Raw genomic sequence first — 25,411 nt, 5'->3', positions numbered from 1 at the left:
TCACTCGGGGAAGAATCACTCGGTAAAGAGGATCAACACTTGGATTGAGAAATTATTTCATACACATTAATTGCAGAATATCCCACAAGGGATCATCTGAGAGGGACCAAGTAGATTAACAGTTGGCTGATAATGAGGAGTTGACGTTTATTAGAGGCTCTACTCACAGGGTGGGGGGTCCAGGGGACAGAGTCAAGGAATGCCCTATGGATAGGGAACAAAATAGCAGGGGTAGAGGGTTTTTGGATTAGGAAGATATGACCTTTCAGTGTAGGCGGTTTGGGGGGGGCCAGATAGTCGGTCAACTACCTGGCCTGTGGCGGTAAGGTCATTAATCGGTGAGCAGCATTTTAAGGTCCTTACGGGGGGGGCGGGCCCATTCACGAAAGGGCCCGCCCGCGGGAGGGGCCATTTGGTCTCTCTCAGAACTTCAGGGGCAGGATATGATATCCAGTATCTTAAAGGGTGCGGGGGAGGGAGTCTACGCTATCCTCAGGCTGGTAGCCACCCCTCACAACACTATGACGTCACTAAGGTGCGCGAGTGTCTGGGCCCTCCTGTTATGGTTAAATGGAGTTCAGGGAGCGCACGTGGGTGAAACGTGCCCTGGGTTGCGCATGCGCATCTCGAACGTGAGAGGGCAGCTGTAAAAGGATCTGACACCGGTTGGCGACCTTGCCGTACGACTTTATTATTAGAATGCATTTTTAATTTTCAGGATGTTAGATTCGGTTAGGAAACACGCTGTACTAGATATTTGTTAAGGTTAGCCCATCATACCATGTCGAAACGGATGTCAATCTAATGTTCTGAAATGTGCATTTTTAATAATTATCAGAAATGTTTATTTTATTAAAATTTTTTATTTGTTTTTATATTTTAATAAATACGGCCAGGGGGGGGTCCTGTACCCCCTGACTTCCAAAGACCCCAAGTGTTGACTGGTTGAATTAGGTAACTCGGTCAGTGTGTTAAGGGGGGAGGTGGCCGGCAGTCCCAGACCATGACCCCCATGTCATCACAGTTACAGTAGGGCTTCTCTAACGTGGGTTCCTCTGCTGTTGATAAAGATGTCTCAGTTTGCTTCTTTTTAAACTGCATTTTCTTCAGATAGCGAATCGTGTTTTTTCCTCGGTGACTGCATTATCAGCTTTATTTTGCGAACGCGGGCATTTGTTGTTGGGCGAGTGCCTTTTGCAACAGCAGGGAGGCGGCGGTTGGAATAGGATTATTTTTTGGGGAGGTCTGCAGACAGGGAACATCTCACATGGTGCGTTATCCGCCACCATCCCCTTGAAGTAGTGCAAATTATAGTGTTGGGGGGAGGTGGGGAATAGTACTTATCTGAAATCCGGGCTGCTGAAGGCGCAGGAGAACCCTTGAATGAGCGGGACGCGTGGGAGTCGGTGCGGAAGGAGCAGATAGGTCCGGGCTTTGGTCGTGGTGGATGGACGCTGTGTTGTCTGTTGGTCATGCTGTGGGGTGAGGACGGTGGAGGAACACAAATGACGCTGACAAAGAAGCTGCGGGGGTATCTGCTCGGGGAAGGTGGCTGAGAGGTGGGGGTAGGTCGGGGTGAGGGGAAAGAAGTGAAGCACCACGCCAGGTACAGGGTGAGGGGCAGCGTGGAGGCGCTACCCCCTGTGAAATAGCTGATAGAAAAGGCAGATAAACATGCAGTGTATGAACCTCCAGGAAATTGGTGGGTGATACTGGGCAAGGGCTTGGTGGCTAGGGGATGGGTATGGGGGTTCACCAGTTCACATGCAAGCAGCTGGGTGGCAGTGGGCAGCAGTTACGTGTTTCTGGTTAGGTAGCTGTTATAGTCACGAGGAGGGGGGTACATGGATTCGTAAATGGGCTCTTCTGAAGGCGAGTGACCTCTAAGCAGTAGGCGAGGAGGGGTGGATAGGGTGTTTGCTGCAACAATACACCGATAATGTGGCATGACTAGGGGGTGCACAGCTTGTGACGAATAGTCAGGTGCAGGGGTGCACACATTACAAATAATGGACATGAATTGCATGGGTTTACAGGTGATCGGGGTGGGCAGGGGTTGTGTGCATGCATCTAAGGCAAAGATGGGGATGGCGATGGACTAGGGCTGCAGGGGTGCTCAGCTTCAGATTGATGGGCACCTGCTTTGGTGCACACATCACAAGCAATTGACAGGAATTGCATGAGTTTACAGGTGATGAGGGACGGGCAGGGGTCATGCACACCTGCATAGGTGAGATATAGGACTGGGTAGTAGCTTCATGGGTGCACAACGTTTTATGACTGGGCAGGTGCATGGTTGCACTGATAACAAGCAGTGGGCAGGCTGCTTGCTACATGTGAGCAGGAGACTGACTGGGTATGCAACTCCTGCACAATGAACCGAGATGCATCTGTCTCACTTTCATTGTAGTGAAAGGGGCCACATTGTTGCACATGGCTTGGGAAATTCAAAGTGGGCTGCATGTGTGCACATATATTTACGTATTTATTAATTTCATTTGAAGGTTTTCTATAGTGCTGGCTAGACCCAGGGGTATTAGAGCACTTTACAGGAATGTTATGAGGTACAGTATTAAAAAAAAAAAACATTTGAATAAAACAAGAGCTAATATAACAAGCATTAAAAATGCAATAGGTCTCACCTTTCATTAAGTTAAAGCCATTTGCTTTGCTATACAATACCATTAGCAAAGCAAATGGCTTTAACTTAACCTAATGCGAGACCTATTGCATTTTCAATGCTTGTTTTTGTTTTGTTTTGTGTTTGTTTAATTTTCTCTCCAATGCTGTTTCCATGGAGGGATTTCAGCAAGCCCACTTTGGCGTCCCTATTGCCTGCCCAGTATTCGCTCTTAGCTTTTACTGAACTTTTTATATGTTCTTCTGCAGTAGACCAGTCTTCTTTCCAGCAGTTGGGATTGTTTATGAATGTGCTTGGATAGTGTGTCTCTAGATTGTGATTTTTTCACATACCCTCAATGCACTAGTGGTTAAAACAACACATATGTCACCCCTTTAGGTATTTCTGTCCGTTTTTATGTTCTTCTGCTCTCCATGTCTTCTTTTTCATTTTCCTTTTCACACTCCTCTCACTTTCTCCACTTCTTTCCTCTGTTCTCTTGTTTTCCTTGGCACTAGGCTTCTCCCTCTTCTTCACTGCCATTCTGTGTTGCTCTCTTTTTCTCTCACAGTTTATCTTGCTCGCTCTCTTACTTTCTCACTTTTTTCTTAACTTCCCTCACTATATCCACCTCTCTCTTCTCCATCACCCTGTCGCTAGGCCACTCCATTGTCCTTTCTCACTCTCTCTACCTTGTTCTCTACATCACACTTTCTAAGCTATTTAGTCCTTTGCATCTTCCTTCAAGCTTTCCTCCCATTTCCTTTTTTCTTATTCCCCTGTCTCTTCCCTTTCCTCATACCCACTGTTTCTCCTGCTTTACTACTTCTCCCCTTTCTCCTTTACTGCATTCTCATCTGACCTGCAGCTCCCTTTCACCTCTGTCTCTCTCTCATGCTTTCTCTTTTACTAGGTTCCTTGCTTTAGGTCTTACCTGCGACAGTGCATACACTCTCACTTGTTTAGATCTGCCCTAAAATATTTAGCAACAAGGAATATGCCTTAATAAAGCTGCTCTAGCTTAATTAATTGTTCCAAAACAGAATGCGTGTAAAACTAGTTCAAAGGGTTAAGGCAACTACTGCTCATATCTACGCAAATCCAGAACGTTAGAGGATAGAGGACTGTTGATAAAATTGGGCTTGTCATCAGAGGTAACATGGCTGCCACAGAGTTATATGGGGGTCAAGAGTTTGCATTTAATGTAAGATAGCTCAGTGAGTTCACAAGCTTTTGTTACAAAAATCCTTGTGTTACTGGCAGGTCGTATGCTATGAGCTATGTAAAGTAGCTGAGTTAGTACGGTTTCAATGTAAAAATGAAAAATCTCCATTTAACCTGCGCTGCATGAATTTAAAAGCCAGGATTTTTTTAGCTCCAAATTACATTACTATAAAGTTGAAAAAGTGGTTTCTAAAGTATAATAATAATCACTTAATATTTAGTGAATACATTAACGCAGTTTGTTCTATAGTCTATATAAATCATTATTATTAGTGTACATCGCATAAACAGATCTACATATCAGATGTCGACTCAGAGCCTGAGAAACCTCCAGCAAGGTTACACTGCAGTTGTGTTTTTTGATTCTCTACATGATCGCTCGGTGTGGAGGCAAAGGTAGGTGTCTCATTTCCCCTCCAAATGTTCCCTGCTATACCATCACTTCTGTTAAAGGAATTACTTCATCCTTGTTATTATAACTTTTCAACATTCTGCACAGCAGACACACTGCTCTACAACACAGCTTACAAACGTTGGCAAAGCCAATCATCCCTATATTTTATTTTGGTCCCAGCTGTCCCCTTTTCTCAGATTTGCTCTATCTCCATTTCATTTTCCTCTATTTATCTAGCATCCATTCTGTTTTCATTTTCTTTTCTCTTTCACTATTTTGGTAGGTAAAATACATTGTCATTTGCAATGCCTATACTTGTAACTCTTACAAATGTGAGACCAATTTGCATTGCAAATGCTTGTTTACAATGCTGGTAGCTGTAGATTTTAGTCAGTAGCTCTACCAGTGCCTAGGTAAACCTAGCGATTCCAGTGGAATCCAGGTTCAGAATACTTGCATGGCTTTTAGCAGGTTTTCTTACTCAGATGCCCTTGCAAACTGAAACATTGACAAAAAAATTAAATTGTCCTCACATTTATGTAACAAAGTTCTAGAATCTGTTGGAGTGACAGTTTTCCTATCACCTCGCATTCCCCCAATTCTCCTAATAAAAATGTTTTTTCTTCACTTGTGTAGTATGCCTAGTGGCAGCGACAGGTAAGGGGCAAATATGCAACATGGACACATCACATTTTCTCACATAAAATTGACCATTTGTTTGCAAAGTGTGTAGATGTGTATTTTGGGCCCTAACTCAGTTGGAAAACAGGGAAATCTAGCAAACCTGATTTTTTTTTTTAAATCTAGACACCTAGCGGAATACAGGTTGGAATGACTTGCCTTCATCTGTTTTTCATACTCAGAAGTCCTTGCAAACCTCAAACTTTGACAAAAAATACATTTTCCCCACATTTCTCTGATGGAAAGTTCTAGAAACTGGGAGTAACAATTTTCCCACCATGTAGTATACTTTTAAATCTCTCAACAAAAATGGTTCCTTACTTGTGTGAGTAGCCCTGGTGCCTGTGACAGGAAAGGGCCAAAAATACAACATGGATACATCACAGTTTTCTACAGAAAAAGTGACTATCTTTGTACAATTAAGGTAGCTATAGAATTTAACTTGGTAGCTCAGCCAGTTCACTAGGGAAACCTAGTGAACCTTCACATTTTCAAAAACTAGACACTCAGGGGAATCTAGGGTGCGGTGATTTGTATGGCTCGCACCAGGTTATCATACCCAAAATACTTTGCAAACCGTGGCTAAGGAAATGCTTTTCTTCACATTTCTGTGATGGAAAATTCTGGAATCTGGTGGGAGTCTCAAGTTTATACCGCCTAGCATTTCGTCAAATCTCCTGACAAAAATTATACCTCACTCGTTTTGGTAGGCCTAGTGGCCTGAAAGGAACGGGACAAAACATGACATGGACACATCACTTTTTTTTACTGATAGCTGTCCCTTTTATTGCAAAAGCGGGTAGCTGTAGATTTTGGTTCCAAGCTCAGCCGACCTTGCAAATCTCAAACGTTTACTAAATAAACACATTTTCCTCAAATTTCTGTGTTGGAAAGTTCTGGAATCTCTGGAGATTCACAAATCCTACCACCTAGCATACCCCAAGGCTTCCAATAAAATTGGTACCTCACATGTGTGGGTGGACACGTTGGCCTCTCTAGGAAAAGGAAAAAACACAATATGGACACAGCATATTTTTCCACTGAAAACTGACCCTTTTTTGCAGTGTAGGTAAATTGATTTTGGGACCTAGCTCAGTCAGCTCTTAGGGTAATATCTGAAACTTGCACATTTCTGTAAACATGACACCCAGGGACATTCAGGGTGTGGTGACCTGCATGGCTCTAACCAGCATTCCTTACCCAGAAGCCCTTGCAAACTTTGACAAAAAAAAACAAATTTTCCTCTCATTTCTGTGATTGGAAGTTCTGAAATCTGTGGGGAACCACAAATTTCCTAGCATCTACCATTTCCTAAATCCTCCCCATAAAAAATGATACTTCATTTGTGTTGGGGGCCTAGTGGCCGTAACAGAAAAGGGCCCAAAAAGCAATATGTAAACAAATCTTTCCATTTAAAACTGATCCTGTTATTGAGATGTGGGTAGCTGTGGATTTTGAGCCCTAGCTCAGCTGGAATCTAGGGAATCCAAGCAAACCTGCACATTTGTGAAAACTACACATTGGGGGGAGGGGTGGTGGGTGGGATCCAATTTAGGAAACTTGGGTGATCCTTCACCAGGGTATCTTATCCAGAAGAGATTGAAAACCTCAAATTTTCAATATAAAATACATTTTCCTCCTATTTCTGTGATGGAAAATGTTAGAATCTTTGGGTTAGCCACACATTTCCTGCCACCTAGCATTCCCTTACCTCTCCCAATAAAAAAGGTACCACATTTGAATTGATACATGTAGTACCCGAGAAAGGAAGGGGCCCTCAATGCAGCAGAGAAACATCACATTTACTTTTTTACTGTTGCACACATCTCACAGAATAGAACATCCACCCATCAACAAGTGCTTTTACAATTTGTAATGCACATTCTAGCCCCTGTTCATTCATTATGGCAATGACATGCAGCAGAGAAAATGATAGGTGTGAGACAAGAAAAAAATCCATATCTGAGTCAGACTTGGCCAAAAACTAGGCTTGGGTATGATAATACGTGTTCCCCATTAGAAAATCAGAGAGGTAAACACCCATTTGCAAAGATTAGAGGCTGCCAGGGATTGCCAAAGCTTTTTGTCAGTTCATAATTTGTCAGGGCTTATGCAAAACGTCATTGTTTAGGGAATCTATGGGGGTCAACCTGTGTGTCAGGAGGGTTAACTCCCTCACAAAAATCTTTTTGGAAATATGTGTTTTCTCTGGGGAAAACAGACATGTCAACAATGATATGCTCCCAGGCAATCATCCCCTATGTCAGAAGGTCCGACCCCCATTCATCATACTGCTGTTTTGTTTTGTAGATTTACTAGCAGCCCGCCCCGGCGTTGCCTGGGGCAGAAGGGGGCTGGGGGCAGCATCGCAGCAGGAGTGGCGCAGCAGAGCGGCCGTTTTGTTGGTCCTGGCTGCTTCTGCCCACACTTTGTTTCCCCCTACGTCCCGACTTTGAAGAAAATGCTTTTTGAGCACTCAGTGTTTATGGCCCCCACACGTCGTTGGTCCTGGCCACTTCTGCCTACGCTTTGTTTTCCCCTACGTCCTGACTTTGAGGAAAATGCTTTTTGAGCACTCAGTGTTTATGGCCCCCGCCCGTCGTTGGTCCTGGCCGCTTCTGCCCACGCTTTGTTTCCCCCTACGTCCCGACTTTGAAGTAAATGCTTTTTGAGTACTCAGTGTTTATGGCCCCCGTCCGTCGTTGGTCCTGGCCGCTTCTGCCCACGCTTTGTTTCCCCCTACGTCCCGACTTTGAGGAAAAGGCTTTTTGAGCACTCAGTGTTCATGGCCCCCGCCCGTCCCTCGGTGCGCACCCGCGGAAGCTTCTCTTACCTCTTCCTCCGCTCCTCCCCGCGCTGCTGATTTTACCGCTCCACTGCTCCTCCGCTTCTCGCCGCTCTGCAGCTCCTCCCCGCGCGCATGTCCACCGCTGTTCCTCGGGCTCCTGTACGCCGCTCCTCCCTGCGCTGCTGATGTCAGCACGCACGTTGCGGCCGGCCAGCGCTACTTCCAAGGGACTACTTTTTTTTTAATCGTAAATTTTTTAAATAAGGTATATATATTTTTTTATATAGCCTATGTCCGTCTGCTTGTCCTGACGTTTTCAAACATGTATTGGGTGTTTGGATTGGTGGTGTAGTTTTCGAGTTTACCTGGCTCAAAGGTCACAGTTCTCTCTTTATAATAGTAGTATAGATATAGCACAAACCCAACCCAAAGGTATTGCACTTTACATGAGCATCAGTTACAATATACAAAGTCACTTTGAATTATTTTGGCTAAGGAGATGTTTGCAATCATTTCTGTGGCCAAAATAATTTGTGACTTCAGGATCTCAGCCCATATGTAGAAAGGGCTGATCCACCTTGTTATATTTTTGTCAGTTTTATGAAGGGTGAATTTCATCAAACGGTGTTGGTGAGCTTTACATGAGCAGCAGATGTATTAAGGAGTAATTTTTTATTTTTTGGGCCACGGAGATGTTTGCTTTCCCTTGGGGGGGTGCAATTGCACCATGACCAAACCAATATGGCCCGGGGGTTGACCTATATGCAGAAAGGGCCTTCCCTCACACAATCATGTTCTTCATATGGTTTCTGTTAGAACTTGGGGTCTCTAGTTGGCAGAGGTAGGTACCACTGTCCAAATAGGGACCCTTGCTTCTAGTCAGGGTAAGAAGGAACCACTCTTTAGATAACCTCTGCTCACCCCCTTGGTAGCTTGGCACAAGCAGTCAGGCTTATCAAAGGCAATGTGTAAAGTATTTGGACCAACACTCACAGTAAAACAGTGAAAACACCACAAACTGACTCCACAACAGTTTAGAAAAATAAAGGTATTTAATCTAAACTACACAAGACCAAAATGACACAAATCCAACATACACAGTTCATGAATATGGTTGCAAAAGGGTTCTTAATGTTAGCGATAAATTAATCCACAGTTGCGTTAAAAGATCACAGTTGCGTCACGTTTAGCCACAGTACCTTTGTTAGCGATAAAAAGTTCCAAGCACAGAAGCTGTAGCGGTGGAAAACAAGCGATGCGTTGCTCCTGAGACCCTGGGGAGGCGTTAGCGACAACCCCGCTGCAGCAGCGGGTGTGTAGCGACGAATCCGGTCTGTATGGGGAGGAAGGCCACTTGTATGGATTCCGGTGCTTAGGTTCTGCAGGAAGTTTACTCACGCAAAGGCATGATGCGATGATTATCTGGGCTTGCGACGATCTCCGGGGCGATGATGCGCGGTCCAGCGGCAATCTTTCTCTTGCAGCTCCTCGATGCGATGGCTCTGTGACGATCTTCACAGCGACGTGATGCAGTGATCTCACCCAGCGGCAACAGGCTCTGCGACTTTGTCCTCAGCGGCGGAAATCTTCCCGCTAACGAAGGAAGAATAGCGGAGGAAATGTCCTCGCTCTGCCGGGTTTGCGGCAAAACTTGCAGAAAGTTCTTTAAAAGGTTGGTTTCCAGCTTCCCAACACAGGTACAACTTCCAGAGGCACCACAACTGGCCCAAGCACTCTAGGAAGGACAGAACTCTCTCAGCAGAGTTCAGGAAAGCTGGGAGTGAAGTCCTTTTGTTCCTGGGACTTCAAAAACAGGGAGCCAGCTCTTCTCAGCCCCTTGGAGATTCCTTCAAGACAGAGGACACAGCACCAAAAGTAAAATCCTTCCACTCTCCTTGGCAGCAAAGCAACAGCAGGTCAGTCCAGCAGAGCAACAGCAGGACAGTCTTCTTTAGTTTCGGCTTTCTCCTTGGCAGAGGTTCCTTCTTGATTCCAGGATGATATAATTTTCTATAGTCAGGGGTCCTGTACTTATACCCCTAAAAGTGTTTGATCCCTTTGTGCAGGAGGGCTCTGAGCCCGGTCTGAACCAGTTCTGGGTGTTATTTGAGCACTTTGTTTTCCTGGCATATCCTTTCCTTTCAGGGAGAGGGGCAGGGTCGTCAGCCGCCCAGCAGGAGGTGGAGCCAGCATTGTGGAAGGCAGGCACAGCCCTATTCAGGCCCAGGTGCTATCCCCTCCCACTATTCTAGATGCAGATGGCGCTATTCAGCCCAGGGAAGGCCCACTCAGACTCTGGGAGCCACCCAGCCCCTGTCACTCACAAACCAGACAGTCAATTCACAAACAGGCCAAGGCACACAGAAAGGTCAGACAAGAGAACAGCAACTTTCTAAAAGTGCTGTTCTCAAACACAGAATTTAAAAACAACCTTTCCTAAAATATGTGTTATTAAATTCTGAGTTAGGGATACCAAACTTTAATGCCCTAGCTTGCTCCTATGGGAAGATATGCTGGTAGCCACTGTAGCCAGCATCCCCTTGATAGCCTATGGGGCAAGATAGCCTTACAAAAGTGAAAAACTAAAATGGCTGTAATTCACTACCAGAGCATGCCACCCACACAAGTACATGCTCTACCTTTCCCATACACTGCACCCTGCCCAAGGGGGTACCGTGTGCCTTCCATAGGGATGACCAATGTGTACAGAAAGGGAAGGGTTAGGCCTGGTCAGTGGGGACACTGACCAGGAGGACATGGCAGTTCACAGACTGCACACAGGCACTGCAGTGGCAGGCCTGAGACACCATTTTAGGGCTACTCATGTGGGTGGCACAATTAGTGCTGCAGGCCCACTAGTAGCATTTGTTATACCCAGCTCTGGCACACTCAGTGCACTTTACTAGGGACTTCTTGGTGACACAAACTTGCCAATCATGGATAACCAATCATAATAACAATTTACACAGGGAGCACTTGCACTTTGACACTGAACAGCAGTGGCAAAGTACCCAAAGCATCTAAACCAGCAAAAACGAAATCCAGCACAGCATCAAAAATACAGGAGGTAGAGGCAACAAGATAGGGGGAAACCACGTCAAAGATGCCAGGTCTGACAGTTTCCTTGGGGGTTATGGTCCTCAAGGGAAAGCAATTTTCTTTGCAAATTGTATATCCCCCCAGGGGGTGGCTTAGCCCTTGTACCAGGGGACTGTACCCCTAAAACACTAGAATCCCTGGTGTTGGAAAGTGGGTTGTTAGTAGTGGTTAATGTCTACCTATCAATGGGCATAGGGCCACTAGCACAGTCTAAGGCTAAGAATATGTCTCAGAAAAGTATTCCCATGCTCAACTCCAGGTAGCTTGGCTGCGAGCAAGCAGGCTTAACTTCACATGTATGTATAGCATTTAAAAACACAAATTCAGTGAATCATTAATACACCACACAATAAAAATCCAACACCAATTTTTGAAAATAGGAAATATTTGTATCTCTAAAGTGACATCAAAATCTGATATGAGTGTTCAGAGATTTAGCACTATATAGTTCAAAGAAATCTATAGCACCTATTGGGGCATCAGGTTGCACTAGACCGGGACAAAGTCAAAGTTTCAGGCTGACCACTGCACGGGTACGCCTCGCGGTAGGCCTTGATCAATGTTTTTACCTTCTGACTTAGAAACTTTCCCGAAGCTTTTTCTGCCTGGGTCTCTCTATGCGCTCCTCCAGTCTGAATTCGGTGGTTGTTCGCCGGCATGCCTTTTGACAAGCTTCTGGTCAAACTATGGGAATATAACCTCCTCAGCTTTACAACAAACCAGGGATCCAGGCCGGTTCATGATTGGAGGTGGGTGGCTTGACTCTCACGGTTGGAGCTGGTCAAATCTTTTACCTTCTGACTTATAAACTTTTACAAACCTTTTTCTCCCATGGTCCCTCAATGCTCTTCACCAGGTCGGGTTCGGTGAGGGTTTGCCGTCTTGGCTTTTGACTAGCTCCCTGTCAAACTCTGGAAGTCGGACCTCCGGAGCTTTACAGCAGGACAAACCTGGAGGGCATTTCGGCTCGTGGTTCAGTGTCGCCGACTTGGCTGGCCATGTCGATCCAGTGCACCTACAGAGCTTTTTTCCAAAATTGCTCCAAACTTCTGGAAATTCTTCCTGGAGTTCCTTTTGGGGTCCCAAAGTGTCCAAAACACAATCCAAGGGTCTTGGATCTCAAAGATGGTCCATGAAAGTTTCGGACTTCAGTTCCAACATTCCACTTGGACAACACCCTTACAAATCCACTGGACACACTCCAGGCTGGGGATTCTTTGTGGTGATGGTACCTGTGAGCTCTGTCAACCTATAGCTTGCAGGGTGTCCACTCTTTATTCCGCTTGAAGCAAGTTAGGTCCACAGGGCTGTAGTTCCAGATTGTGCGGCAGGCTCAGTCAGTCACAGTGCAGGGCCTGGTTGGTGCAAATCAAACTTCCAGCATGGACCCTTCCTCGGCTCTTGTTTCAAGCAGCAGATATGAGAGGCTCTGCCTGTCTCAGATACTTATTGAGTGTTTTCCCTGGGGTCAAACAGGAGGGCACTCCTGTCCAGTGAGGTGCAGGGCAACACCACAGAGCATGACCATTTCCTCCTAAGTATGGCACAATGGCTTCCCAGAAATCACTATTCTTCCAAAATCCAATATGGCTGAAGTCTCAGCAGAGAAACAATAGTTAGCTAAATCAATCTCCAGGATGCCTCATTTCTATAGCTCTTGTCCCTCTCACTTTGCAAATTCCTTCCCTAAGCCTACCATCTGGCTGGATTCAGAGTGAAAGGGAGTAGATGTACCTGGCTGTCACTTTCTAATGCTTTTTGACCCCCCCCTGCTCTGGCATTCTTGTAGAGCAGGGTCCTCTTACAAGAGAAAGCCTTTCTACCTTTGTGCCACATATCACATCATCAAAGTAGCCTGGTTAATCCACTTATCTCTGGCCAATCAGGGCAGACCCCTGGAAGGACGAATTTTGGCTTGCAAACAAGAAAGTCTTATAACTTATTTTCTGTACCTTTTGAGATAAATTGAACAACAGCATATTGTTGGATTATTCAATGCCATTTTCCTAAGTCTTTGAGTGATATTTTTCAGATATACCTTGCTGTAGTTATGAATTCATAAACTAGTGCAATGTTAACCAATGTGGCTGGGGATCTACAATGGAGAAAATACAAAATGTCCTATTTCTTCAACACCAGGACCTATAAAACTGCTTTTAAAAAAGACTCTGCTTTTAAGTACATGACCCCCAACGCCTGGGACACCTAGGGGAGACTTTAGGGGTCCTGAATATACAAAAATCATGTAGATCCTCATTCTACAGTGCTCCAAGCACAAAAGTCTGTTTAGGGAAGCACATTACTACAATGAGGGAAGTGAAATGTGCAGTTTCTCTATCCCCGGGTATATAAAACATATTTTATATGGGTCATTCATCTAATATACTGACCTACCCCCCCCCCCCCCAGGACACCTAGGGGTACCCAATATGCCAAAATATTGTAGGTTATCAATTTGTAAGTGCCCCTAACACCAAAGTCGTGTTTGGGCACAGTTTACATTTAAAAGCTGTTCTGCAACACTGTGCTGCTTTTAAAATGACCTCTGGCTCCCAACAGTGCACACATGGAAGTGCAGAAAGGGCTGATGGCCTCCAAACTGCCATTCAATATTGTATACTAGGGACTTAAAGGTAGTTTTACTCCCCCTGCCTTAATATGCACCAGGCAACGACAACAAGATGATGGACGGAAAGCTGAAACTTTTCATATTCTCAACCCCAATATCCCATATCAGCCAGGCTAGCTTGAAACCAGTGGCAAAGTGAGCACTGGAGTCAAGCTATCCAGGCTGATGAGGGGTGAAACCCAGAAACCGGTCCTAGGATGCTTGTTTCAAGTCCAGGGAGGACCTTGCCTAGCAATTCGGGCTGGACTGTACCCGTTGGGTGCAGGGTCAAGACTGATTTGCATATGGCTGGGTTCAAACTGGAATAGCATGGAATAGCATGGGGAGCAAAGCAACAATTGAATTAGGCCCAGATATCTGTACTGGGGTGAATGGTGAATGTATGACATTGTTCTGCATTCTGTCCATCAATTGTTCTTTTTGCATTTGTCACCCCAGCTGGGAGTGGTATGCCCAGATTATTATTATTATTATTTATAGGTTTTAAATAGCGCTAGCTAGACCCAAAGGTATCAGAGCGCTTTACATATCTGTTGTGTTTTGGCAGCTCCTGAGTTAGCGTTTAGCACAGCTACACGGTCTTTTCTGTTAACTTGACCAAAACGAACGGGGGCCATTTTGAATCCCTCTGACTTCCGTTTTCTATGAACACGCTGCCTCGTGGTCAGTGTGCCCTTTTGTCCTTTCTTGATACCCATGGTCCCTTATTCTGCTCGGCAACAGGCTATTTTTAGTACTGGTCAAGCGCACATGCGCATCATGCATTTACTGGTCACTCTTTAGGAATGTTGGTACTAACTGACCAGTGCTATTTAACTCCTCCCACTTGCTGGCTGTGTTCCAAAAATGACCTTATATGTACCTAAAATGTGTAACTTGTGACCGCCTATCTTTTTATTGCTATTGAACTGTATAAAAGAGGTCGCGCACCAATGTTCGGTGTGCTACTTCTTACACTGCCGAAGGGTGCGGTAGGAATGTATCACCACCCCATGGGGTCTTAATAAACTTGTCTTTTACCTTTTCCAGTGTCCGTGCCAACTTCTATACTAAGGTGTTTCGAGAGCTTAGCAGAGTATGTAGGCCTGATTTGAACCCAACACCACAATTGGCGACCACGAAGGGACTCATCGGCGACTCGGATGCCCGAAGGAGATGTCGTGACGAAGGTCAGGAAACTCGCCATGTACGCGTACGCTGCCACTGAGTGACCCGAGTCTTGGCACCCACGGTGTGTCTTTCCTTCCTTCCGATCTGACCTTCCAGGTGGCGCGGGTCTCCGACTGAGATTCTGATCTTGGATTGTCGTGATGTGCCGTTTTGGCTGATTTGACCACGGAACTTGGCAGTTGGACTTTGGACGTTTGAAAATATTTGGTAAGCTTTTGATTGGTGAGGTAGTCTACTGACACTTACTGTGGCTTTTTGAATTTTGAATTTGAATTTGAATTTGTTTGAAGTTAGCTAACGTTTGAATCTTTGAATTTGAATTTGAATATGTGAAGTGCACCTCACATAGGCAGGCATGTAGGGATATTTCTCTGATTTATTTTGATTTGAACGGTACACCGCGTTAGGTGTCATTTTTGTAGTATCGCGTTCTCGTGGTACTCTTTGAAACATGCCTGTTTTTAGCACACTCCGCAGGATGTGCTGTCCTGAAAATGGTACCAATTATCGATTAAGTAAAAAACAGCCGGCTCCCCCAGAGGGGACTCCAAATCGTGAAATGTATGTCAAATTCGGTATTCCACCAATAATGTATAGTACATTATGGCATAAGTATACTAAGACTGATCGTGAATTACAGTGGCCACTATATGGATCGTTTGACCTTCGAAAGGTACAATATGTAGAGCAGTGTTTGTTTCAGCGAAGGTCTAGACAAGATATGTTTGATTGTGTGCGTATGTGGGAGAAAGAGGTGCGTGAACGAGCGAAGCGTGAGGAAGCCTTGGCGGAGAAAGTGCAGCGGAAGGCTGCACATGACAAAGCTTTACAGCTACAGGAGAAGGAATTACAGGAAAAGAAAGAGAGGGAGAGACGAGAACGCAATTTACAGGTTAATGGTCAATCAGGCGTCCTCTTTATCCAGTCCTTACTAATGAAACAGATGATTTTTCATTACTAGATCGTTGTCCGCCTCCGTACGTCGCACCTACGGCTCCGAACGAGGAATCAGACGAGGATAGTGATCGAACACAGCGTACCAGGTTACATGCAGAACGAACTGCGGAATTACGTTTGTTTGCACGAAAGCTAAATATTAATACTGTTACTGTTTCTGACATTACTGCGAAAATGGAACAGTGGTCTGATCAGGAGCGACTGTATTTTTTAGATCATTTTGGAGATGAAGTTGTTGAGCGGTACAGAAAATATTCTCTCGAGTTAGAGCCAAAGGAGATATCCGAGGGTCGTGAGAATTTTCGTAAAGGTCTTTTTGTTCTTTCAGATGCGGACGACTTCTTCAAGCGTTTGATTCAACTGCGAAATGAGGCGACACGACTACGGGAGTTGGAAAAGTCGAAGAATCCGTCTGCGTCCGGAGCGACGGGGATATCCAAAGAATGCCCTATCTTTGAAACAGATAAGATCGCTGCGATTAATGTTAGACCTATGCGAGAAGCTGCGCCTTTATATGTCCCTCATAAAGGGGATGGCACAGATGATGATAAAAGATCCAAAGATGCGAAAGGGTATTTTGTATATAACTGGGTTTATACGCCTTGGAATAGAGCAGATGTTATGGCGCTTAGGAATGCTTTACCTGATCCCCGAAAAATTCCTGCGGCTTTTTATGAAAATGTTGAAAGCGCGATTTCTTCGTGTATTATGACGTTAGTTGATATTGACCTGTTTTTCGGGTTGATATTGCCTCCTGATATGTGGAGAGCGATTCGTAAGTTTGATGACCTCACGACTCTCGGGGCCACTTGGAAAGATCTTGTTCAGGCTGATTTAGATAGAGAACCAGCATGTAAGCCGTGTCAATTAATATTAGACCTTCCACAGGCCATACTAACAAAATTAAAGACTCTTGCTCCCGCTAAAAAGATTGATTGGACTATGTTAGCTTCTTGTACACAAAAAATGGATGAATCGGTTTCTGATTTTTTCTCTCGCTTCGAGGAAGCGTTCCATGATTACAGTGGTCAATCATTGACAGAAGATACAGGCAGGCACTTATTCGTTGATAAGTATGTGGCTAATCTCCTACCGGAGATTGCGAAACGATTAAAAGCGAGTGAAAGTTCATGGACCACAGCAACCCCTGCTTCTTTATTGACTATGGCTCAATATTATGAATGACAGGAATTGGAGGCAAAAGAAAGTAGTGAAAAGAAGGCGAAGGATTTGAAGACGAAGGTAATGTTAGCTCAGGTTCAGGCTACGAGAAGAAACAATAGAGGAGGGCGAGGATCGTACAGTAATGCTCCTCCCCCTCGTTCTGACATTTCTGTGAATCAATGTGCATACTGCAAACAGTTTGGGCACTGGATTGCAGACTGTCCGGTGTTTCGAGAGCAGCGTAATTTGAGGGGATGAGGAAGTGGGAGGTCTAGAAATAATTATGGGGGGTCAAGAGGAGGCTATGGAACGACTGATCGAGGAGGTTATGGCACGAATGATCGCGGAGGATATGGAGCAAGGGGTCGTGGTCAGACCGATTATAATACATTTGATAATCGTAATCAATATCAGATAAATGAGGGTGGTTCTGCTGAGCCACGGGATGAGCACTATGCATAGGATTGCGTAGGATGGGGTGTGGAATCGGTTGAGGTACCAGTTGATCAAAGGGGTCCATATATAGAAGCACATGTTCTGGGTTCTACTGATCAATTTCTGGTCGATACAGGAGCTACTCGTAGCGCTTTGTCCAAATACTTGGTTCCAAGGGCTCCCCTGTCTGGCGAGGTAATTACAGCTTTAGGGTTCGATGGAACACCTACTTCTAGCCCACTGTCTCAACCAGTTGCATTTCATGTTGATAAATTTGCTGCCCCTTGTCCCTTTTTGTTGTCTCCAAATACACCAGATAATATTATGGGACTCGATATGTTAAAACACTTTCGAGCCACTATTCGCTGTGCCCCAGAAGGAGTGCGAGTTGTGTTGAATGAGAATTACCCAGAATTAGAGCGAGTGTGTTTTCTCCATGAATCTGAAGTACTGGCCTCCTTACCGAAAACGTTGTGGGCCACTTCCGATACGGATGTAGGGCAGATGATAATTCCTCCAGTACGTATTACTGTAAAGGAGGGAGTATCTCTACCACGTGTCCCACAATATAAGATTTCCCGAGAGGGTGAACTTGCTTTGATACACATTGTAAATGATTTGATTTCGGCAGGAGTAGTTGAGGAAGTCCCCTACAATGTTTGCAATAGCCCCATTTTACTGATCCTTAAAAGAGATACAGATGCTAAGGTTTACCGTTTCATTATTGATTTGAGGGAAATAAACAAGATAGTAGTGCCTCAATACCCGGTGGTGTCTGACATCACCACGTTGCTTACGTTGGTTCCATCGACGGCAACTACTTTTACAGTCATCGATTTGAAGAATGCTTTCTTTTCGATCCCTGTACATTCTGATAGTCGATATCTATTCGGCTTTACATTGAACAATAAATCGTACAGATTCTGTCGAGTTCCTCAAGGCTATACTGAAAGTCCTAGCATTTATAGTCAGGCATTAAAAAGGCAGCTTGATTCCTTTGAATTACAAGATGGAGTGGCTCTTATTCAATATGTAGATGATATCTTACTTGCTGCAGACACGCCAGAACAATGTGAGAAGAGTACCTTTTCCTTGCTTTCCTTCCTGGCCAAACATAATCATAAAGTTTCGAAGAAAAAGCTGCAATATTGTAGACCAAAGGTGACCTACCTCGGTCATCTTTTGTCTAAGGAGGGCCGTGCATTGACACCAGATCGAATTCAAGCAATCCTAGACACTCCAGTTCCTCGCACCCAGAAGGATGTTCGTGCCTTTATAGGTTTGACGTCTTTTTGTAGGCAATGGATATTGGGTTTTTCACATATCGTTAAACCATTGTTGGCATTGTTGTCTAAAGATACACCGATCCCCATTGAATGGACGGATGAATGTCAGAATGCTTTTGAACAATTAAGACAAGTTCTTTGTTCTGCACCAGTGTTAGGTACACCTGATTACACGAAGATTTTCACATTGTATGTACACGAAAAGGATGGGTGCGCATTGTCAGTGTTAGTGCAGACACACGGAGACAAACAGAGGCCTTGTGCATACTTCTCGGCGGTACTCGACCCTGTGGCTCGAGGATTGCCTGGATGTTTTCGAGCAGTTGCAGCAACAGCAGTTGCGATACGACAAAGTGAGGGAATAGTTTTGTCACACAAATTGTTGGTGTTAGTTCCCCATGCGGTAGATGCGTTACTGAATCAAACGAAAACACAGCATCTAACCAGCCCCCGTTTGACAGGATATGAGCTAACATTGTTGGCTCCGCACATCACACTAAAACGATGTACGACACTGAATCCTGCTACTTTACTGCCGGATCCTGTTGCTGAGACTCAGAAGGAAGAACAACATGATTGTGTTTTTCTAACTGAGGAACAGACAAAGGGTCGTATCGATTTACAGGATACACCGTTTCCAGATGTAGATGGGGAACTGTGGGTTGATGGATCGTGCGTGAGGTTACCAGATGGTACGACTTCTGCAGCCTACGCGATCACGACACTTAAGACAGTTGTAGAAGCAGCACGAATACCCCAGAAATCGGCTCAAGCAGCTGAACTGATAGCCTTAACGAAAGCATGTGAGTTAAGTGCTGGACTATGTGTGAACATTTACACGGATAGTCGTTTCGCTTTTGGAGTAGTGCATGACTTTGGCCTACTCTGGAAGGAACGAGGATTTTTGACTTCACACGGAGTACACATCATGCATGGAGAATTGGTACGCGATCTCCTGAATGCACTGTTATGCCCAAAGAAAGTTGCAATAGTCAAATGCAGTGCACACAAAAAGGTGAGGGACAAAATAGGGCAAGGCAATGCTTTCGCAGATCGCATTGCGAGAGAGACCGCTATGCTGCAAAATAATTTCCCCATGTATGTGGTGAAGTCACAAGCCGAGCGGTGGCATGATGCTAGAGAAGAAATATTAGATATACAGAAGTCAGCATCTGAGGCAGAACTTATGAAATGGGCCACTGAAGGAGTATTGGATGATGAGGGTTGCTGGCGTAGTAAAGATATGGAGAGATGGAAACTACCCATGGCCTATTTACAAACAATGGTGCAAATGACACACGGGCTGGCACACATTGGAGCTCTCGCAATTACTAAATTGCTTACACGAGTTTGGGAAAATGCTGATATTGCAAGCACGGCTAAGAGAGTAGTACAGACTTGTCTGATATGTTTACAGCACAATCCTGGACAAGGGACTCATTCTCCCAAAGGAGGGTTTGTTCCACCTACTGCACCATTCAAAGTACTGCAAATGGATTACATCCAGCTGGAGCGCTGTAATAATCTCAGGTATGTCCTAGTGGTGGTGTGTGCCTTCAGCAAATGGATTGAGGCTTACCCTACGAAAGACAATACAGCATTGACAACAGCTAAGGTGTTACTCAAAGAGTACTTCCCGCGCTATGGTGTTTGTAAACTTATGTGGAGTGATAATGGTCCTCATTTCATTGGGAAAGTAATGGAGTACATCCTGAAAGGATTGGGAATCAGACAACGATTCCACGCAGTCTTTCACCCACAATCAGCAGGTTTGGTCGAGAGATACAATGCAACTCTGAAACTGAAGCTAGCAAAGATAGTGGCATCCACATCTCTGAAATGGCCGGATGCTTTGACTCTGGCATTGCTGTCCATTCGATCAGTCCCACATTCTCGATCTGGCCTCACACCCTATGAAGTAGTGTTTGGAAGGCCGATGAATATTTGGGGAATTCCAAAACCTCGTTTAATACATGATGTGCCTTGTATAATGATGAACGATTATTTGGCACGATTAACAAATGATTTGCTTTCTATTCATCAACAGGTTCGAGAGGCGCTCCCTGATAACTCCACTGGTGAGGCTCACGATCTCCGCCCTGGGGACCACGTGATGGTCAAAGTATTTGAGCGATCCAGCAGTTTGGAACCGAGATGGCATGGCCCTGAACAAGTGCTGCTGGCTACGCGAACTGCTGTGAGAGTCACCAACAAGAAGCGGTGGATACATTCAACGCACTGCCGACGTGTCTCTCCGGATCTGGTGAGCCCTGTGGTGCTATCCGACTACAGAAAGATTTTGGATACAGAAAAGAGCCCAGCTGTCACGCCTGATGAATTGGAGGGAGCCTTCCCGGACCACGTTGTTTCTGATAAAGTGAAGTACAATCTACGTCCCAGGAAATAAGATTCCCTTTTGTGTTTTTGAAACTGGTTGGTAACCGCTCTGAGGTTTGTGAAACGGAAGCCGGGAATATCAAGGGGGGGGGGTCAGTTCTACCCAGTGTAGCGACACCCGTCTTGAATCCCGGAGAACAAATCAACGGCAGCCTCGGTCCAGAACCATCGTTTTTATTTTTCCGCTTAGTGTTGCTTTTGAAGAATATTGTTTTGTGAACTATGGCATCTCCTTCGACACGAAAAGGGAGAATTCTTGGTGCTGTTTTTTTTGTCTTGACCGTAGTGGTGATTGCAGTATTAGCTTGGACTATAGAACTATTGTTTCCTGTACGAGAACATTTGCTGCCCACCACTCCGAGTCCATCTGAACATTTTCATTTTACTTTGCCTTTTCACGAAGAAAGACATAGGCAGACTTATTTGAATAACAGCTTTATTCAGATTTTGCATCATACTCATAACATGACCAACATGTCCAATTGTTGGGTATGTGGAATGTTGCCCGGACATCAGAAGAAGGGAGGAACACCACTCATTCCTCTCCCGTTTTCTCATAATGGTTCTTGTCATGCTTGGTACACTCTTCTCTTCACCTTGAGATGGCCAACGAAAGGTGGACTACTTTTTCGATTGAATAAAATATGCTATAACGATAAAGAAGGCTATCCACATGCTGAAGGAACTAAATTTGAATGGGAAGAGTATCGTCCGGACAATGTTTCTACACCTCGTGTATATACGAATCAAAGATTTATAAATGTGACGAATTTGCATATGATAACAGTCATTGATACAAAAGCAGATTTGTGTATTAGAAATAAAGGTACAATCCCTGTAGGTCGCAGTGAATGTAATATTACACTTACCTTTGATACACCGATTGGAATTGCATTTGTAGCTTCACGTAACACATATTTCATTTGTGGAAATAAGGGATACCATCGTCTACCATTGGGATGGTTGGTAACATGTTATATAGCTTTTGTATTACCACCTGTGTTTATTGCTCCTCCCATGTATCACAATGATTACGTTCTGTACCATGATTTCGTGCTGAACAGAGTTAAACGAACATTAGATCTTGATGAAATTGATCAGACTGATACCACTTTACAACAATATGTAGATTTCAACTTGGGGTTATTTTCATTTGTAGGAGCTGCACTGAATAGCAGGAAGATAAGGCGGCTTACACGTGTGGTGGAAGCTGTCGCCAATGAAACTGCCTCTGCTTTAGGGAATATTACTGAGGAATTGCAAATTACCAGAATTGTAGCGCTCCAGAATCGAATGGTTTTAGATGTGATACTAGCTGATAGGGGTGGAGCATGCCGCGTCATCGGGAGTAGTTGTTGTGTGTATGTGCCAGATAACTCACCTTCTGTGTATGATTCAATTACGAAATTACATAAGATAGCTGCTGAGATCCATCCAGAAAATGGAGCATGGACTTTTTCTGGGTGGTTCTGGACTCTGCTTACTACTTGGGGTTGGAAATTATTAACGATTCTCTGTGTCTTCCTTGGAGTACTATTTACCCTTTGTCTATGTATTCAATGCGGCTCTACATTATGTTCTGTATGTATCACAGCCTGTATTCCGTCCAAACGAGCTATTGTTAAGCAAGAGAAACTGATCAACGACGAAGTATTGAAAATAATGGCTATTAACATTGATGATGAACATTCTGATTATGTTCAGTATGAGGTAGCTTTTGCTAAACGCTAAAAGGGCCGTCTGTCGTGTTTTGGCAGCTCCTGAGTTAGCGTTTAGCACAGCTACACGGTCTTTTCTGTTAACTTGACCAAAACGAACGGGGGCCATTTTGAATCCCTCTGACTTCCATTTTCTATGAACACGCTGCCTCGTGGTCAGTGTGCCCTTTTGTCCTTTCTTGATACCCATGGTCCCTTATTCTGCTCGGCAACAGGCTATTTTTAGTACTGGTCAAGCGCACATGCGCATCATACATTTACTGGTCACTCTTTAGGAATGTTGGTACTAACTGACCAGTGCTATTTAACTCCTCCCACTTGCTGGCTGTGTTCCAAAAATGACCTTATATGTACCTAAAATGTGTAACTTGTGACCGCCTATCTTTTTATTGCTATTAAACTGTATAAAAGAGGTCGCGCACCAATGTTCGGTGTGCTACTTCTTACACTGCCGAAGGGTGCGGTAGGAATGTATCACCACCCCATGGGGTCTTAATAAACTTGTCTTTTACCTTTTCCAGTGTCCGTGCCAACTTCTATACTAAGGTGTTTCGAGAGCTTAGCAGAGTATGTAGGCCTGATTTGAACCCAACACCACATATCGATCTGTGTCATTACATAGAAGAAACGTACACAATAGAATGTTCAACAACATAAAGGTTAATTATCCAAAATAAACATGTCAAGGGAATAGATTATGCAGTCAAGAAACTTTATAGGACATTAAAAACATGATTAAGGCGAAGGACAAAGCGGAAGCTGAAAAAACATCAGAATCATACGTCTGCCTATAAGGACTGGAAGGATTGTGTCACTTAGGAGAAAGCTTAGTTAGAATGAGTTTTAAAGTATTTGTTGCGTGGAAGGAGTTTAAGGTCCCGTTTGAAGCATGGGAAGGAAGGGTTACGGTGGAGGTCACTGGGGAGTGTATTCCAGAACCTAGGAGCATTAACAGAGAATGAGCGAATCTGTGAAGATTTCTTTTTCAATTTGGGAGGGATGAGAAGAAGTGAGTTGGAGCTTCTCAGCGATTTGGCTCTTCCTGCTGCTGAGAGTTTAGTGTGCTTCCCGTGCTCTCAATGCACTGGAGTCAAGCTATCCTGACTGATGAGTACCAGTCAGCAAACAACATGGGGGTGCCCAGTGCACAAGATATCTTTGCAACACCTGATGTCTACTGGTCTTCCTTCTCATGGATTGTTGTACACCCCTTAGACATGGGGAGGTATCTTGGCAAAAGAAAATTCTACCAATGAATGAGCAGTATACTAATGAATGTTTCCTCATGTAACTCAACTGGTTCTCATGTAAAGCGCTGTGATACCTTCGGGTCAAGTTTGCGCTATATAAAACGCTGTAAAAACTAGCCTGCTGCTCTTCTGCTCCAGTGGGGGTTTGTTAAATCAGCATGCTGATGTCACAAATGGGAATGGCAGGGGTTGGGGCTGAAGCAGAAAAGATTCCACATTAGCCACTCCCTTGATCTCTCTGAAAGTAAACCTCTGGTGCAAGCACCAGAGATTCTTATAAAGGCCTCCTAAGTGTCGGGCAATGGCCGATGGGCACATCTAAGGGACAATTGTGTGTGTCTCATTTTCCTCTTTGGCATTTCCTTAATTACCTCTCTAGTCCAGTGGCTGGTACTTATATTCTTATTGATTATTCTTTTTTCTTTGCCACTCCAGATGGCATTCCGATTCTTTGAAACTAAGGAGCGTGCATCAATCTACCAGAAACACATGATCCCTGCACCTAAGAAGGTTCATGATGTGATCCTGTCCTACCTGGAAGAGAAGGTAAGAGGCAAGTTAGAGCTGAGGCGAGGAGTAACATTATTTAGGTTTTTTTAAACGCAAAAGAATTGCATTTTTCACAGTATCATATTTTCTCGTTGAAAGCTCAGTTCCAATGGCTCAAAAAGCAACTAATATAGTATATCTTTACTTGATGAAATTGTTTAGAATAAACCAAGTTTGGTTTGTTGATTAAAGATGTATTAAAGAGTTCTAAAGGAGTTGCTTGATTTTATAAAATACTTTTGTACACATCCTAGCAGTGATTATAAACAGTAAGACATTTGAGGTTACATAGCGGAATTGAGATCGAACAAACATTTGTTGTCACTGCCTGTCACCAGAAAACTGAGATACCTTGACACAGCAACATATATACTGTCCAGGGAAGAATTTTGTCTGATATTTCACCCCAGGCTCTACCTTTTTCAGAAGGGAAGACCCTTTGAACTGGCAGTGGACGTCGGTTGTGGCAGTGGACAGGCCACAAATGTCTTAGCTGCTCATTTCCAGAAGGTGCTTGGGATTGATATCAGCGAAGCTCAGATAGAGGAGGCCAAGCGTGTTGGTTCACCTTCCAATGTGTCCTATCTGTAAGTTAAGATGTATTCCTGCAAGAGTCTAAATTCTATGTGAAGCATACCTTTTTTATCCATGCTGCACCCTTATGAAATTTAGAGTCAGGCCACCTAAAATGCAAACATCAAGTGTTACCTCTTGAGGTGGAAATGTACATGTCATCAAAATATATTTCTTACAAAATGATCAGAACTATAAATATTTCCATTAACATCATTTGCTATAATCGGTAAAACATTGGGGAAGGCATTTCTATGAGTCTGGCTGAGAATCCTCAATATATGTCATGGTCAGTGGTGGCTGGAGATCTTTCAAACTGCTGTGACATTAATATCTACTTTTAGCTTGTGAGCTTTGAAATTGGTGCTTCATAAATACCTACCCTGGACTGCACTGAGCGAGCTAGCAAGGTGAGTAAAGACAGTGTTGGCAGCTACTCTCTGCTTCAAGAAATGTTTTTTAAAATGAAGACAAATT

At 44.3% G+C, this 25,411-nt stretch overlaps 1 protein-coding gene across 2 annotated transcripts in view; it reads left to right on the top strand.

Moving 5' to 3' along the window:
* Positions 1-25,411, top strand: part of LOC144767617 (putative methyltransferase DDB_G0268948) — a 365,886-nt gene that overhangs the window by 88,141 nt on the left and 252,334 nt on the right. For both annotated transcript variants that reach the window (XM_078651022.1, XM_078651023.1), the window contains 2 exons: positions 24,248-24,358; positions 24,788-24,948. In XM_078651022.1, the coding sequence (XP_078507148.1) occupies positions 24,248-24,358; positions 24,788-24,948 (272 nt within the window). The remainder of the gene's footprint in view (positions 1-24,247; positions 24,359-24,787; positions 24,949-25,411) is intronic.

The sequence above is a fragment of the Lissotriton helveticus genome, chromosome 7, assembly GCF_964261635.1.
Source record: "Lissotriton helveticus chromosome 7, aLisHel1.1, whole genome shotgun sequence".
Classification (NCBI taxonomy): domain Eukaryota; kingdom Metazoa; phylum Chordata; class Amphibia; order Caudata; family Salamandridae; genus Lissotriton; species Lissotriton helveticus.
Note: the sequence above shows the minus strand (reverse complement) of the source record. Positions and strands in the feature narration are given on the sequence as shown.